Source organism: Ranitomeya imitator, chromosome 4, assembly GCF_032444005.1.
Source record: "Ranitomeya imitator isolate aRanImi1 chromosome 4, aRanImi1.pri, whole genome shotgun sequence".
NCBI lineage: Eukaryota > Metazoa > Chordata > Amphibia > Anura > Dendrobatidae > Ranitomeya > Ranitomeya imitator.
In genome coordinates this window covers 452,727,852-452,745,146 of record NC_091285.1, presented here as the reverse complement: position 1 = coordinate 452,745,146, position 17,295 = coordinate 452,727,852, and the positions used below count along the sequence as shown (strand labels likewise).

Sequence of the window (17,295 nt, the reverse complement as noted above, 5' to 3'; positions counted from 1 at the left end):
AGACCACAGGTTTCAAGCCAAATGGGAAATAAAAAGGATCTCTCTGCTGCTGAAAAGCATTAAATAGTCCAGTGCCTTGGACAAAGTATGAAAACATTAGATATTTCACGAAAACTTAAGGGTGATCATCATACTGCGAAAAGATGTGACTGAAACAGAGCACAGAGTTCATGCAGATAAAGACATAATGAGGAAGGTTTCTGCCAGACAGATTCATTGAATTAAGAGAGCAGCTGCCAAAATATCATTACAATGCAGCAAACAGTTAGGCCGGCGTCACACTTGCGAGTTTTACGGACGTAAGAGCGCAGAATCTACGTCCGTAAAACTCGCAAAAAATACGGCACAATTATTCTCTATGCCCCTGCTCCTATTTGCCGTATTTTACTGATCAGTATTATACGGCTTTCTACGGCCGTACAAAATCGCAGCATGCTGCGTTTGTCACCGTACTGGGAGCTTTCTAGGTAATTTCCCACGATCTATGAACAGCCAGCAGAGGGCGCCTCACCGCAAATAAAGCTAAATATAGATCATTGATCTATTTTTAGCCTCATTCCCTGGGGTTTTGCAGCGAGGAGCAGCCTGCATTAGCACAGCTCCTTGCTGCAAAATGTTTTAACCCCTTCAGAAGGATTTACATCGTTGGACGTTACAGATCTGCGGAGGGTAAGTATATTGTTGGTTTATTATGTTTTTTTACTCACAGAACGAGGGTCTTCAGTGACTGGATTGGGCGTTGAATAAAATACTGCAACAACCATTGTTTTTATTTCATTAAAATAATTTTACATAATGTGTTTGTGTTTTATTTAACCCTTCACTACAATTGGATTAATAATGGATAGGTGTCATAATTGACGCCTCTCCATTATTAATTAGGCTTAATGTCACCTTACAATAGCAAGGTGGCATTAACCCTTCATTACCCCATATCCCACCGCTACACGGGAATGGGAAGAGAGTGGCCAAGTGCCAGAATAGGCGCATCTTCCAGATGTGCCTTTTCTGGGGTGGCTGGGGGCAGATATTTTTAGCCAGGGGGGGGCCAATAACCGTGGACCCTCTCCAGGCTATTAATATCTGCCCTCAGTCACTGGCTTTACTACTCTGGCGGAGAAAATTGCGCGGGAGCCCACGCCAATTTTTTCCGCCATTTAACCCTTTATTTTAAGAGCTAGAACGGCCAAATTTTGCAGATACACACTACTGACATTAGTAGTGTGGAATCTGCAAAAAAAAATGGAGAGAAGACATGGTTTACTGTATGTAAACCATGTCTCAAATCATGTCGGGTTTTAGGAAGGAGAAAGAAAAAGCCGGTAATTGAATTACCGGCTTTCAAGCTGTATAGCGCTGGAAAAAATATTAATATATATACATATATGTGTCTCACTGACATATATATATATATATATATATATATATATATATATATATATATATATATATATATATATACACATATATATATATATATATATATATATATATATATATATATATACCTATTCTACGTGTACACATTTATTCTACCTATTCTACTGTAAGCTGTCAGTGTGATTTTACTGTACACCGCACTGAATTACCGGCTTTTCTCTCTAATATATGTGTCTACTGACATATATATATATATATATATATTTTCTTTTCTTTTTGGGACACATGGATCACTTCTATAGCGGTATGTTGGTTTTGCTAGCCTGCGAGAAAACCACGCAGTACGGATGCCATACGGATTACATACGGAGGATGCCATGCGCAAAAAACGCTGACACACCCTGCCTACGGAGGAGCTACGGACCACTTTTTTCGGGACTTTTCAGCGTATTACGGCCGTAATATACGGACCGTATTGTTTTACGCTGTGTGTGACGCCGGCCTTATTTGAAGCTGCTGGTGCCTCTGGAGTCCCTCGAACCTCAAGGTGTAGGATCCTTCAAAGGCTTGCCGTGGTGCATAAACCTACTATTCGGCCACCCCTAAACAGTGTTCACAAGCAGAAACGGTTGCAGTGGGCCCAGACATGCATGAAGACTAATTTCCAAACAGTCTTGTTTACTGATGAGTGTCGAGCAACCCTGGATGGTCCAGATGGATGGAGTAGTGGATGGCCACCATGTTGCAACAAGGCTGCGATGTCAGCAAGGAGGTAGAGGAGTAATGTTTTGGGCCAGAATCATGGGGAAACAGCGGGTAGGGCCCTTTAAGCTTCCTGAAGGTGTGAAAATGACCTGTGCAAAGTATATAGAGTTTTTGACTGACAATTTTCTTCCATGGTATAAAAAGCAGATACGTGCCTTCAGGAGCAAAATCATCTTCATGCATGACAATGCTCATCTCATGCTGCAAAGAATACCTCAGAGTCATTGGCTGCTATGGGCATAAAAAGAGATAAACTCATGGTGTGGCCACCATCTTCACCTGACCTCAACCGTACAGAGAACCTTTAGAGTATCATCAAGCAAAAGATCTATGAGAGTGGGAGGCAGTTCACATCAAAACAGCAGCTCTGGGAAGCTATTCTGACTTCATGCAAAGAAATACAAGCAGAAACTCTCCAAAAACTCACAAGTTCAATGGATGCAAGAATTGTGAAGGTGATATCAAAGAAGGGTTCCTATGTTAACATGTAACTTGGCCTGTTAGGAGGTTTTGGAGTTAAATAGCTTTTTTGTTCAGTGAATGTGACCTCCTAATGTTGCAAATTCCATAAATGAGAATTTTCAGTTTTTTGAAACATATCAAATGTTTAGAAATTCTACTGTGCCTAATAATTTGGAACAGTGCATTTTGAGTTTTTATTCATTTTGGAGATTATACTGTTATCATTGGGAGATTTCTTCAATAAAATTCGATGTATACTCTAACAGGTGATGATTTTTATTAGACTGACTGTCATTTGCACTGACCATTTAAGAAAATCTGAGAAAAATATAATTTGGAACATGGTGTAGATAGGAGATGGAAGCTGCTACTGATCAGATTCTATCTCATTCCATATTCTCATATTGGTAAACACTTGTTTTTCTGCTGAATTTTTTGTGCTGAACATCCATTGTATTTAACAATTACAAGCAAACATGGATATGATTTTAATGTAACCTAATGCATTCGGCCAGGAAACCCACGGTTGGTCTCTGAAATGAAGCTGCCAAACCATCATGTGAAGCTAGCTTAAAAAGGTTTTCCACTAGTAGAACAACCCCTTTTCAATCTGCTTGTTTGTTCCCGATAAAATAAAAGCATTCACTCTGGTCTCGGCACTCACGTTCTTCGGGCTCTCATGCAGTTATGGCATGTGAGCCCTTTTCCCAATCAGCGCATCACTGTCTCCACCTTCAGATGTGCACGTAATCAAGAGGAAGTCAAATCTGCAGCTTGCTACTCACTTCCTGGTAATTACTTATAAGTTCATAGGCAGAGACAGTGATGTCAGGGCTGATTGGGCTCACGGTTTGTGTCATAATAACCTCACATGCCGACATCGCTGGAATGGCACCGGTCCGGGAGGCGAGTATTAGTGTTTATATTTTCATGGGGAAAACATTCAGATCGAGAAGCGGTTGTCCTAGTAATGGCCACCCCTGTAAAAAAAATGTTGGACTGTAGCTATAGGTCAGAGGATTGTCTGTGTAATGGACTGGGTGATGGAACCACTCTGCCGTGATCCGAGGAAAGCCTGGAGGGGCGTGACTAGGTACCTCAACAAGTCTGACCTCGGATGCACGGCAGCTGACGATAGCGCGATCCGAGGAGAAATGAGGAAAGCTGGACCTGGTGCTACACAGGACTGACCTCTGTTAGATGGCAGCTGACCCCCCAATGGACAAGAGGCAGACATGGCAAGAGATGGTAGACTTGGTGAGCATAAGCAGACACATCTGATAGGCAGTCGGGCATGGCTGATGGACAGGCAGGTATACAGGAATATGAGCACTGGGATCTGAGGACTAACGAGTGTTATAAACAAACTTACAACATTCTACAGGCACCTCCCATCTGGTGGAGGTGTCTTATATAGAGAGTGTCTCAGTCATTGGCTGGGGACACTTTAGGACAGTGCATGCTGTCCCTTTTAAAAGGAAGGGACTGTGCATGCATGCACTAAGCACAGTGCCTGGGGATCTGCAAGCTGTGCATGCACCCTGGGCTTCAGCAGCCGGAGCAGAAAGTGTGGAACGGTCCCCACAGTGATGAGTGAGTCAACGTCTCTGACAGGGGAGCGAGGCAGAGGGCAGAGGCACTGGTGCTAAAGTGTGCTCTAAAAAATCATAATCCGTGGCAAAGCAAAGGTCAACATATGTTTAGGACTTAATTAAAAGGGTTATTCACTACTGGACAACCCCTTCCTAAATGCTCCAGTGCCTTATACAAAGTTTTTTAAAAAAAATCAACAAATAAGAAATGCAGATGCATTTTTACTACAATAGGGTATGTGCATATTACATTGCTGTGCACATATTCTGTCATGTTATTTTTTAACCACTTCAGGGTTTTGAAACCATGAGGTGGTTAAAAGAAATAACATGTCATTCTACAAGCAGCTTTGTCTAGAAACTGCCTGCTCTATATACTGGAAAGACACTGGTGGCAGAGTCGCTGCAAAAACCAAGACTACAAGACCTTCAGCTTTATCGTGAGGCAGATTTGCCTTGGAGAGCATTAGGATATTTGTACACAGAGTTTTTTTTTATTTTTTTTTTTTAGCAGAAACTTGAGCTGGATCTCAACGTTTTTGATGAGTTTTGAGATTTGAAGGAGGATTTGGAGGGTTTCCGCTCTGTTTCTGTTCCAAAAGCTCCCTGAAAAACTTTGTGAGTACACTGCCTTAGAGTGCTTGTCTCAACTATGATTGAAATCAACCTTCAGCTGTGAGAAATTTTGGGTCTATAACTCTGCCTTCACACATTGCGGCAAGTTTTCTTTTCATAATCATAGAATCTCTCTTCATACTTTGAACAGCTGCAGCCACTAAGTGGCAGTATTATCACACTACAGGTCTTAGAAACATTCTCCGGAATAGTGAAGGTGCAGAGACAGATTTTCGAAAAAGGTGTCCTCCACTTATCTGATATTGATTATCTCGGAGGATAAGTCATTGATATCCTACCACTTGGAATCTGACAACTGACACACACACAGATTAGCTGGTATTAGGTGTAGTCGTGGCTCAGTGGTTAGCATTGCAGCGCTGGAGTCCTGGGTTCAAATCCCATCAAGGACAACATCTGCAAGGAGTTTGTGTGTTCTCCCCGTGTTTGCGTGGGTTTCCTCCTTGTACTCGGTTTCCTCCCACATTCCAAAGACATACTGATAGGGAATTTAGATTGTGAGCCCCACTGGGGGCAGCGATGATAGTGTGTGCAAGCTGTAAAGTGCTGTGGAATATGTTGGTGCTATATAAAAATTATTATTATTAAGTTAAGATTGGACACAGGTGTACTGTTCAAATCAACTGCCCCATTCGACAAGTACCTGCCGCTGCCGGGTACTGCAGATCAGCTGATATTCTCTGGATTTATTTTTCGCTTATAATGTTAGAGAAAATAAACAGTAAAAAATGAAAGTGTATTATGTTTTTTTTTTTTTTTTTTTTACAGTAGCTTTTTGTACATTTTGTACTGCTCTCACAGAAGGTCCAGGTCTCTCAGCACAGAAAATTACAAGTTAGGCCGGCTTCACACTCAGCGTATGAAAATACGGTCCGTATATTACGGCCGTAATACGCTGAAAAGTCCCGAAAATAGTGGTCCGTATCTCCTCCGTAGGCAGGGTGTGTCAGCGTTTTTTGCGCATGGCATCCTCCGTATGTAATCCGTATGGCATCCGTACTGCGTGGTTTTCTCGCAGGCTTGCAAAACCAACATACCGCTATAGAAGTGATCCATGTGTCCCAAAAAGAAAAAAAAATATATATATACTGTCTATATCCATCTGGTGGAGAGGCGGCTTGGTAGGGAGGAAGGTGCAAGAGGAGGCAAGAGGACGACGGCCGTTTCGCGCCTGCGCGCTTCAACGGGTCCAGGTGCGTGAATTAAGAACGTCACATCCTATATAAAGGACTAAACATTTTGATGTGAACAGGTGATACCATTAAAAACATATTTGGATACATACACCAAATTAAGCTGACAAGCACAAACATAAACGCTTTCTGTATATACTATACATAATGCTAATACAGTAAAAATAATTCTTACAGGAAAATAGACATGTCTAATTTGTCGTTCAATCCTATTGCACCTTGCGCATTCGTTTCAATGATCCACCTCGCTTCACGTTGTAACAGTGCATTACCTCGATCACCTCCATTCTGGGGATTTTTTACGATTTCCAAGCCTGCAAACCGCAAAACATTCGGGTTTGCGTTATGTATGTCACGCATATGTTTGATAAAGCGGGGACAGCCCTTCCCAGAGGAGACCGAACTATAATGCTCTCTAAACCTATGGTAAAGTGGGCGGATAGTTTTACCAATATAGAAGGAATGGCATGGGCACATAATTAGATAAACCACATACTGTGATTTACATGTTATTAATTGACGAACAGTATGACAGATGGAACCAATATGGATGGGATTATCAAGTAATCTAATCGACAATAACTACAGTTTCCACATTTGTGGTTACCTGTAGGTTGTAGTTCCCTCAACCAATTTGAATTTTCAATGATTGACAAGCGGTTTTTCACAATAAGATCCCCCAAATTCTTTGTTCGTCTGTAGGCAAAAATTGGGTGATTTTTTTGTCAAGGATGAAAGTTCCCGATCAGACTGCAAAATGTGCCAGTTTTTCTGTATAGCCGCATAAATTACTTTATTCATCGGGCTATGCATAAACGTAAATACAAATTTATGACTATCACTGTCACTAAGGGAACTTTTCATCTTTTTACGATTTTTAAGCAGATCTTCTTGTACTAATTTTCTAACCCTATTTTCCGCTGCAGACAGAATTTTAGGGGGATAATTTCTTTCCAGAAAATTGGTTTTAAGTTCAGCTATTTGTTTATCAAAGACTTCCTCATTATTGATAATTTTCCTGTATCTAACCATCTGGCTATAAGGTATGCTGTTTTTTGTGTGGAAAGGGTGAGCGCTATTAAAATGCAATAAACTATTTTTTTGCTGTCAATTTTTTATGTACCGATGTATTAATTTTACCTTCGGCTATCTCAATCTTAACATCTAAGAATTCAAGCGACAGGCCCCCAAATACAGCGGTGAACTGCATATTATCATCATTATTATTGTTGAGATAAGAGACGAAATTCTCAAAGTCCTGTTTTGAACTGTCCCACACAATAAAGACATCGTCAGCAAACCTATAATAGGCACGTATAAACCGTAAAAACGGGTTATTAGTAGAGGTTATGTACCGTTCCTCAAATACTGCCAGAAATAAATTCGCAAAAACACATGCGACCGGCGTACCCATTGCGGTTCCGGTTCGTTGTAGGAACCATTTATTAATGAATCTAAATGCATTGTGGGATAATACAAAGTCCAGGCTTTCAGTGATGAAATCAATGAAGTCCTGATCCTTGTTACAATTCTGCAATATCAAACGTATTGCTTCGATGCCTTTATTGTGGGGGATCCGTGTATACAAATTCACGATGTCAATTGAGTCCAATGAAAAAGTGGGCTGCCAGTCTAAAGAGCGTAAAGCTGGTAAAAAATCCCCAGAATCCTTAACAAAGGAGGGAACTTTATGCAGCAGGGGTTTGAGCAACCAATCCAGGAATTTAGACAGGGGCTCCGTCAATGATCCGATGCCCGATATTATAGGTCTTCCGGGCGGTTTGGTAGCATGTTTATGAATTTTTGGCAAACTGTACCAGTTGGGAATGGTAGGATGCTCAGGAAGCAGTTTCTCTGCTTTATTTTTTAATAGGACACCTTTTGTTACATATTTATTCAAATGCTTTCTCAATTTTTCTTTAAATTTCGAGGTAGGATTGAAATCTAACGGGGTATATGTACATCTATCATTCAACTGGGACATTGCCTCCTCAATATAGTAACTTCTATCAAGTATAACTATATTGCCCCCCTTGTCTGCTTTCCTGAATATTGTGTCATTCCACTGCTGCATTTCATGAATAGCATTCTCCTCTTCCCTTGACAAATTTTTTTGGGGGTGGCGATATAGAATGGCTTCCACGTCTTTTATCACCAAATCCTGGAATAAGTCTACAGCATTTCCAGGTGAGATGGGAGGCATAAATGTTGATTTTGTGCCCCCTTTAAAAGGTTCTATGCTAGGGGTGACCTCTGTAATAACGTTTAAGTCATGTGTTGTGGCCGTTGATACATCCAGATTAGCAAGGAGCCATGCATTTTCAATGTCTTTCTGATCAGTAGGAGGAAAAGCCATGAAGCCTAAACTCCCAATATGGGCAGGGCTTTCTGTAGAAATGTCAGAAGAAGATTTTTTCTCTTTAATATTTGAAAAAAATTTTTTTTAGATGCAGCTTTCTTGTGGCTTTGAACAGATCGATCTTAAAGTCTGTAAAATTAAATTCCTCTGGGATACAAAAATTTAAACCCAACGATAGTACTTTTTCTTGCTCCTGAGTCAGAGTTCTCTTAGATAAATTAATTATCTGCAATTTATTATTATCAGTTATCACTTTCTCCTGGATACTTGTTTGCGTTTCTTTTGTGGGTTTCTTTTTTCGTCCACCTCGTCGGGTCTTTTTTCTAAAGGGATATCACTGTGAAGGCAAACAGCTGTAGCTCCTTGATTATCTGGGCCCTCTTCCACCCCACTAGAATCAGAGTCCGTTACCCATCCATCTCTTTGCATTTTTCGTTTATTAAATTTTCTAAAAGATTGATTTCTTTGAAAAATTCTCTTTTTGTTACTAAACTTGTTCCAGGAAAAAATCTGCCCAGTGGCAAAATCATTTTTGTCTCTCAAAAATTTATCTTTTTTCTTTTGTTTTGTTTCAATCTGTATTAAAACCAATTTTTTATTTAATTTTTTTAAAAATGCCTTATTTTGAATTTCTGCCACACGTGAACTTAGTTCTTGTTTAGCGTTCTCCAATTGTTCACACAATACAGCATATTCTTTTTCGTTCTGTGTAATTACTAATGCCAGTAAATTACGTGAACATTGTAAGTGAATCTCTTCCCAAGCCTTCTGGAATGATTCATCGCCGCTAAATTGTGATATTTCCTTGTAAACCCGCAGTCCTCTTGGGACGCGCCCACATTCTGTGTACGATTTTAAAGATTGAATAGTCCAATATAGTCTGATTTCCCTCTCAGCTAAAGAATATATCTTTGTTTCAAGCGTCTCTGTGCTTATAAGCAATAATTCATCTTTATGGTTGCAATCCATAAAGAACTCCCCTGCACCTTCTCTACCAGCCTGTAAACCATCCTCCAATGCAACGCCTAGGTCCGAGTCCATATTATCTTCTTGACATATATCCATTGTGTTGAAAATAGGCTTTATCTACGACACTTGTGCTCAATTCCAAAAGTAAAAAGATTTAACCAAAAATGTAAAGGTGAAGATAGAATGCCTTCACAGTGATATCCCTTTAGAAAAAAGACCCGACGAGGTGGACGAAAAAAGAAACCCACAAAAGAAACGCAAACAAGTATCCTGGAGAAAGTGATAACTGATAATAATAAATTGCAGATAATTAATTTATCTAAGAGAACTCTGACTCAGGAGCAAGAAAAAGTACTATCGTTGGGTTTAAATTTTTGTATCCCAGAGGAATTTAATTTTACAGACTTTAAGATCGATCTGTTCAAAGCTACAAGAAAGCTGCATCTAAAAAATTTTTTTTTCAAATATTAAAGAGAAAAAATCTTCTTCTGACATTTCTACAGAAAGCCCTGCCCATATTGGGAGTTTAGGCTTCATGGCTTTTCCTCCTACTGATCAGAAAGACATTGAAAATGCATGGCTCCTTGCTAATCTGGATGTATCAACGGCCACAACACATGACTTAAACGTTATTACAGAGGTCACCCCTAGCATAGAACCTTTTAAAGGGGGCACAAAATCAACATTTATGCCTCCCATCTCACCTGGAAATGCTGTAGACTTATTCCAGGATTTGGTGATAAAAGACGTGGAAGCCATTCTATATCGCCACCCCCAAAAAAATTTGTCAAGGGAAGAGGAGAATGCTATTCATGAAATGCAGCAGTGGAATGACACAATATTCAGGAAAGCAGACAAGGGGGGCAATATAGTTATACTTGATAGAAGTTACTATATTGAGGAGGCAATGTCCCAGTTGAATGATAGATGTACATATACCCCGTTAGATTTCAATCCTACCTCGAAATTTAAAGAAAAATTGAGAAAGCATTTGAATAAATATGTAACAAAAGGTGTCCTATTAAAAAATAAAGCAGAGAAACTGCTTCCTGAGCATCCTACCATTCCCAACTGGTACAGTTTGCCAAAAATTCATAAACATGCTACCAAACCGCCCGGAAGACCTATAATATCGGGCATCGGATCATTGACGGAGCCCCTGTCTAAATTCCTGGATTGGTTGCTCAAACCCCTGCTGCATAAAGTTCCCTCCTTTGTTAAGGATTCTGGGGATTTTTTACTAGCTTTACGCTCTTTAGACTGGCAGCCCACTTTTTCATTGGTCTCAATTGACATCGTGAATTTGTATACACGGATCCCCCACAATAAAGGCATCGAAGCAATACGTTTGATATTGCAGAATTGTAACAAGGATCAGGACTTCATTGATTTCATCACTGAAAGCCTGGACTTTGTATTATCCCACAATGCATTTAGATTCATTAATAAATGGTTCCTACAACGAACCGGAACCGCAATGGGTACGCCGGTCGCATGTGTTTTTGCGAATTTATTTCTGGCAGTATTTGAGGAACGGTACATAACCTCTACTAATAACCCGTTTTTACAGTTTATACGTGCCTATTATAGGTTTGCTGACGATGTCTTTATTGTGTGGGACAGTTCAAAACAGGACTTTGAGAATTTCGTCTCTTATCTCAACAATAATAATGATGATAATATGCAGTTCACCGCCGTATTTGGGGGCCTGTCGCTTGAATTCTTAGATGTTAAGATTGAGATAGCCGAAGGTAAAATTAATACATCGGTACATAAAAAATTGACAGCGACAAATAGTTTATTGCATTTTAATAGCGCTCACCCTTTCCACACAAAAAACAGCATACCTTATAGCCAGATGGTTAGATACAGGAAAATTATCAATAATGAGGAAGTCTTTGATAAACAAATAGCTGAACTTAAAACCAATTTTCTGGAAAGAAATTATCCCCCTAAAATTCTGTCTGCAGCGGAAAATAGGGTTAGAAAATTAGTACAAGAAGATCTGCTTAAAAATCGTAAAAAGATGAAAAGTTCCCTTAGTGACAGTGATAGTCATAAATTTGTATTTACGTTTATGCATAGCCCGATGAATAAAGTAATTTATGCGGCTATACAGAAAAACTGGCACATTTTGCAGTCTGATCGGGAACTTTCATCCTTGACAAAAAAATCACCCAATTTTTGCCTACAGACGAACAAAGAATTTGGGGGATCTTATTGTGAAAAACCGCTTGTCAATCATTGAAAATTCAAATTGGTTGAGGGAACTACAACCTACAGGTAACCACAAATGTGGAAACTGTAGTTATTGTCGATTTAGATTACTTGATAATCCCATCCATATTGGTTCCATCTGTCATACTGTTCGTCAATTAATAACATGTAAATCACAGTATGTGGTTTATCTAATTATGTGCCCATGCCATTCCTTCTATATTGGTAAAACTATCCGCCCACTTTACCATAGGTTTAGAGAGCATTATAGTTCGGTCTCCTCTGGGAAGGGCTGTCCCCGCTTTATCAAACATATGCGTGACATACATAACGCAAACCCGAATGTTTTGCGGTTTGCAGGCTTGGAAATCGTAAAAAATCCCCAGAATGGAGGTGATCGAGGTAATGCACTGTTACAACGTGAAGCGAGGTGGATCATTGAAACGAATGCGCAAGGTGCAATAGGATTGAACGACAAATTAGACATGTCTATTTTCCTGTAAGAATTATTTTTACTGTATTAGCATTATGTATAGTATATACAGAAAGCGTTTATGTTTGTGCTTGTCAGCTTAATTTGGTGTATGTATCCAAATATGTTTTTAATGGTATCACCTGTTCACATCAAAATGTTTAGTCCTTTATATAGGATGTGACGTTCTTAATTCACGCACCTGGACCCGTTGAAGCGCGCAGGCGCGAAACGGCCGTCGTCCTCTTGCCTCCTCTTGCACCTTCCTCCCTACCAAGCCGCCTCTCCACCAGATGTCTGTGAGTGTATATTCTGAATAAAAGACATTTCTCACATAGCAATATCGGGTGAGTGCCACTTTATTTCTCTTCATTTTTTGGATCTTCATTGCTTTTTGGTTGAGCACCACCCCAATGCTATTGATTATTGCATGCCGCAATGGTTCTGAATTGAGTCTTCATTTCCCAGCGTTGTTGATTTGCAGTCTAGGCGAACTCCACGCTATATTACGCTTGTGGAGAGAACACTTGGTGCCATTCTATCTTCACCTTTACATTTTTGTATATATATTAATATTTTTTCCAGCGCTATACAGCTTGAAAGCCGGTAATTCAATTACCGTCTTTTTCTTTCTCCTTCCTAAAACCCGACATGATTTGAGACATGGTTTACATACAGTAAACCATGTCTTCTCTCCTTTTTTTTTGCAGATTCCACACTACTAATGTCAGTAGTGTGTATCTGCAAAATTTGGCCGTTCTAGCTCTTAAAATAAAGGGTTAAATGGCGGAAAAAATTGGCGTGGGCTCCCGCGCAATTTTCTCCGCCAGAGTAGTAAAGCCAGTGACTGAGGGCAGATATTAATAGCCTGGAGAGGGTCCACGGTTATTGGCCCCCCCCTGGCTAAAAATATCTGCCCCCAGCCACCCCAGAAAAGGCACATCTGTAAGATGCGCCTATTCTGGCACTTGGCCACTCTCTTCCCATTCCCGTGTAGCGGTGGGATATGGGGTAATGAAGGGTTAATGCCACCTTGCTATTGTAAGGTGACATTAAGCCTAATTAATAATGGAGAGGCGTCAATTATGACACCTATCCATTATTAATCCAATTGTAGTAAAGGGTTAAATAAAACACAAACACATTATTTAAAATTATTTTAATGAAATAAAAACAATGGTTGTTGGAGTATTTTATTCTACGCCCAATCCAGTCACTGAAGACCCTCGTTCTGTATGTAAAAAAACATAATAAACCAACAATATACTTACCCTCCGCAGATCTGTAACGTCCAACGATGTAAATCCTTCTGAAGGGGTTAAAACATTTTGCAGCAAGGAGTTCCGCTAATGCAGGCTGCTCCTTGCTGCAAAACCCCGGGGAATGAGGCTAAATATAGATCAATGATCTATATTTAGCTTCATTTGCGGTGAGTCGTCCTCTGCTGGATGTTCATAGATCGTGGGAACTTACCTAGAAAGCTCCCAGGCTTTCTAGGAAAGTTCCCACGATCTATGAACATCCAGCAGAGGGCGCCTCACCACAAATGAAGCTAAATATAGATCATTGATCTATATTTAGCCTCATTCCCCGGGGTTTTGCAGCAAGGAGCAGCCTGCATTAGCAGAACTCCTTGCTGCAAAATGTTTTAACCCCTTCAGAAGGATTTACATCGTTGGACGTTACAGATCTGCGGAGGGTAAGTATATTGTTGGTTTATTATGTTTTTTTACTTACAGAACGAGGGTCTTCAGTGACTGGATTGGGCGTAGAATAAAATACTCCAACAACCATTGTTTTTATTTCATTAAAATAATTTTAAATAATGTGTTTGTGTTTTATTTAACCCTTTACTACAATTGGATTAATAATGGATAGGTGTCATAATTGACGCCTCTCCATTATTAATTAGGCTTAATGTCACCTTACAATAGCAAGGTGGCATTAACCCTTCATTACCCCATATCCCACCGCTACACGGGAATGGGAAGAGAGTGGCCAAGTGCCAGAATAGGCGCATCTTACAGATGTGCCTTTTCTGGGGTGGCTGGGGGCTGATATTTTTAGCCAGGGGGGGCCAATAACCGTGGACCCTCTCCAGGCTATTAATATCTGCCCTCAGTCACTGGCTTTACTACTCTGGCGGAGAAAATTGCGCGGGAGCCCACGCCAATTTTTTCCGCCATTTAACCCTTTAATTTAGTAGATAGAATGGCCAAATTTTGCAGATACACACTACTGACATTAGTAGTGTGGAATCTGCAAAAAAAATGGAGAGAAGACATGGTTTACTGTATGTAAACCATGTCTCAAATCATGTCGGGTTTTAGGAAGGAGAAAGAAAAAGACGGTAATTGAATTACCGGCTTTCAAGCTGTATAGCGCTGGAATAAATATTAATATATATACATATATGTGTCTCACTGACATATATATATATATATATATATATATATATACCTATTCTATGTGTACACATTTATTCTACCTATTGGACTGTAAGCTGTCAGTGTGATTTTACTGTACACCGCACTGAATTGCCGGCTTTTCTCTCTAACAGCGCTGCGTATTTCTCGCAAGTCACACTGCTTGTCCGTGTGTAATCCGTATTTTTCACGCTTCCATAGACTTTCATTGGCGTATTTCTTGCGCGGTACGGTGACAAACGCAGCATGCTGCGATTTTGTACGGCCGTAGAAAGCCGTATAATACTGATCAGTAAAATACGGCAGATAGGAGCAGGGGCATAGAGAATAATTGTGCCGTATTTTTTGCGAGTTTTACGGACGTAGTTTCTGCGCTCTTACGTCCGTAAAACTTGCAAGTGTGAAGCCGGCCTTAGAGGGCAGGCGGGGAGCTGTGGGAGAGCACAACCCTTTTTCTTTCTGAAAGAGATAAGTCTATTGTAACTTTCCCCCATGTCCCGGGTACATTAACATCCTTTGTATGGTTATTGAAGTGCTTCCATAAAGAGGTGATGTAGTAGAATAAGGCTCGTTAATAACTGTCGTAAAAATATGAATTTGGTGAGTAGGTTCCTAATACAGTTAGAACAGTTGCAGTTTATAAGATGTAGCCGCAATGTATAACTTTGTAAAGTGGCCTTACAACCAATTAGTAGGTTGATCCATTTATTTGGATACAGGTTACACATTTACTGTTGTACTGTGACTGTTTTTTTTCCCAGTATCTAAATGTATGTATTGTACTTCAATAATACTATTATTCCCATCTCATCAAACCCATGAAACAATAACATGTACCTTTGTAAACTAAATTAAGATTTACATCAGCCGTGATGTTTCTTCTCCCTCATTTCAGGCATAAATCATGGAGACTTGAATGACCACAATTTACTGTTAGAAAAAATCAACGTATCCAATGAAAATAACAGGAACCAGCACAGAGTCTCAGGAATCCTGGATTTTGGTGACATGAGCTCTGGTTATTACGTTTATGAAGTCGCAATCACAATAATGTACATGATGATTGAAAGTCCTGACCCTCTTCCCGTTGGGGGATATGTTCTTGCTGGATATGAGAGTGTGGTTCCACTGACAAAAGAAGAAAAGGCGGCACTCTTCACTCTAGTGTGCTGTAGATTTTCTCAGTCTCTGGTGATGGCACGATATAGTGTCCTCCTTTGCCCAGAAAATGAAGAATATCTTATGATAACTGCAAAAACTGGGTGGAAGCATCTAATGACTTTACTTGATATTGGAAAAGAAGCCATTGAGAAGATCTGGGAGGACACGGCAAAATCATACCTTGATAGAAGACATGAGAACTAAGCTCCTTTTCACCAATGAATATTCTGTTCATTCATATTACACCAATGATTGACTATTGACTATGATGGGGTCAGTCGGCTTTCTGTCATAGTATCCTTCATGACTTCTGACAAAATAGTGGACAGGGGTAACCATTTTGTTAGTGATTATTTGTCAAAAAATTTTCAAATTTCAATGTGTGTGAACATTGCGTATTCCAAATGCAGATGTTAGCACAGCTTAAAATGAGTAACTGCGGGGAGAGTCGGTGTGAGGAAAAAAGTTATATAAGAGACCCAACATTATGAATATTAACCCCTTAGTGACAGAGCCAATTGTAACTTTAGTGACCAGGCAAAATGTGTTAAATCTGACAAGTCTCAATTCATGTGTTAACTCTTCAACATATCCCAGTGATTTTGACATTTTTTTGGTGACACATTGTACTTTATGTTAGAGGTAAATTTAGGTACACATGCTTTGCATTTATTTGTGAAAATATCAGAATTTTGGAGAAAAGTTTAAAGAAAAAGTCACAATTTTCAAACCTTTGCATTTTTATAACATTGAGCCAGTTAGTTAAGCTGTACAAAATATTTAATAAATAACATTTTCCATATGTCAGCTTTACATCTCAATAATTTTTGAAATGTAATTTTATTTTGTTAGAGGTGTTAAAAGTTTAGCAGCAATTTACAAAACCTGTTTCTTTAGGTGCCTATGCAGATTTAAATGGACTTTAAGGGGCCTGTATATATTGGAAACTTCCTAAAAGTGATACCATTTTGAAAGCCACACCCCTCAAATACTTCAAAACTGCTGTAAGGATTCAGGTGCTTTACAGGCATTAATTCAAAGTGGAATGAAAAGAAAAAAAGAAATTACCTTTAAAATATTGCTTTAGTTCCAATTTTTTCACTTTTATAAGGGATAGCATGACAAAATGGGGGCACTGATACCCCACATGTGGTCAGAAACCTCTGTTTGAACAAATGGTAGCACTCCGAAGGGAAGCAGAACCATTTCAATTTTGGAACACATATTTGACTGAAATAGATTGCTGCTCCATGTTGAATTTTCTGAACCCCTGATGTGCCTAAACAGCAGAAATCCACCCAGATCACACTGAATGCCATTAACCCTTTCATGACCTTGGGATTTTTCGTTTTTCCGTGTTCGTTTTTCACTCTCCTCCTTCCCAGAGCCATAACTTTTTTATTTTTCTGTCAATTTGGCTATGTGAGGGCTTATTTTTTGCGGGACGAGTTGTACTTTTGAACGACATCATTGGTTTTAGCATGTTGTGTACTAGAAAACGGGAAAAAAAATCCAAGTGCGGTGAAATTGCAAAAAAAGTGCAATCCCACACTTGTTTTTTGTTTGGCTTTTTTGCTAGGTTCACTAAATGTTAAATCTGACCTGCCATTATGATTCTCCAGGTCAGTACGAGTTCATAGACACCTAACATGACTAGGTTATT

At 39.6% G+C, this 17,295-nt stretch overlaps 1 protein-coding gene across 5 annotated transcripts in view; it reads left to right on the top strand.

Annotated features, from left to right (window-relative positions):
• The window catches only part of HYKK (hydroxylysine kinase), a 90,269-nt gene extending 73,835 nt beyond the window's left edge, over window positions 1-16,434 (top strand). For all 5 annotated transcript variants that reach the window (XM_069765769.1, XM_069765771.1, XM_069765773.1 and 2 more), the window contains one exon: window positions 15,367-16,434. In XM_069765769.1, coding sequence (XP_069621870.1) covers window positions 15,367-15,836 — 470 coding nt within the window. In that variant the 3' untranslated portion in view covers window positions 15,837-16,434. The remainder of the gene's footprint in view (window positions 1-15,366) is intronic.
• Window positions 16,435-17,295: the final 861 nt, after the last annotated feature.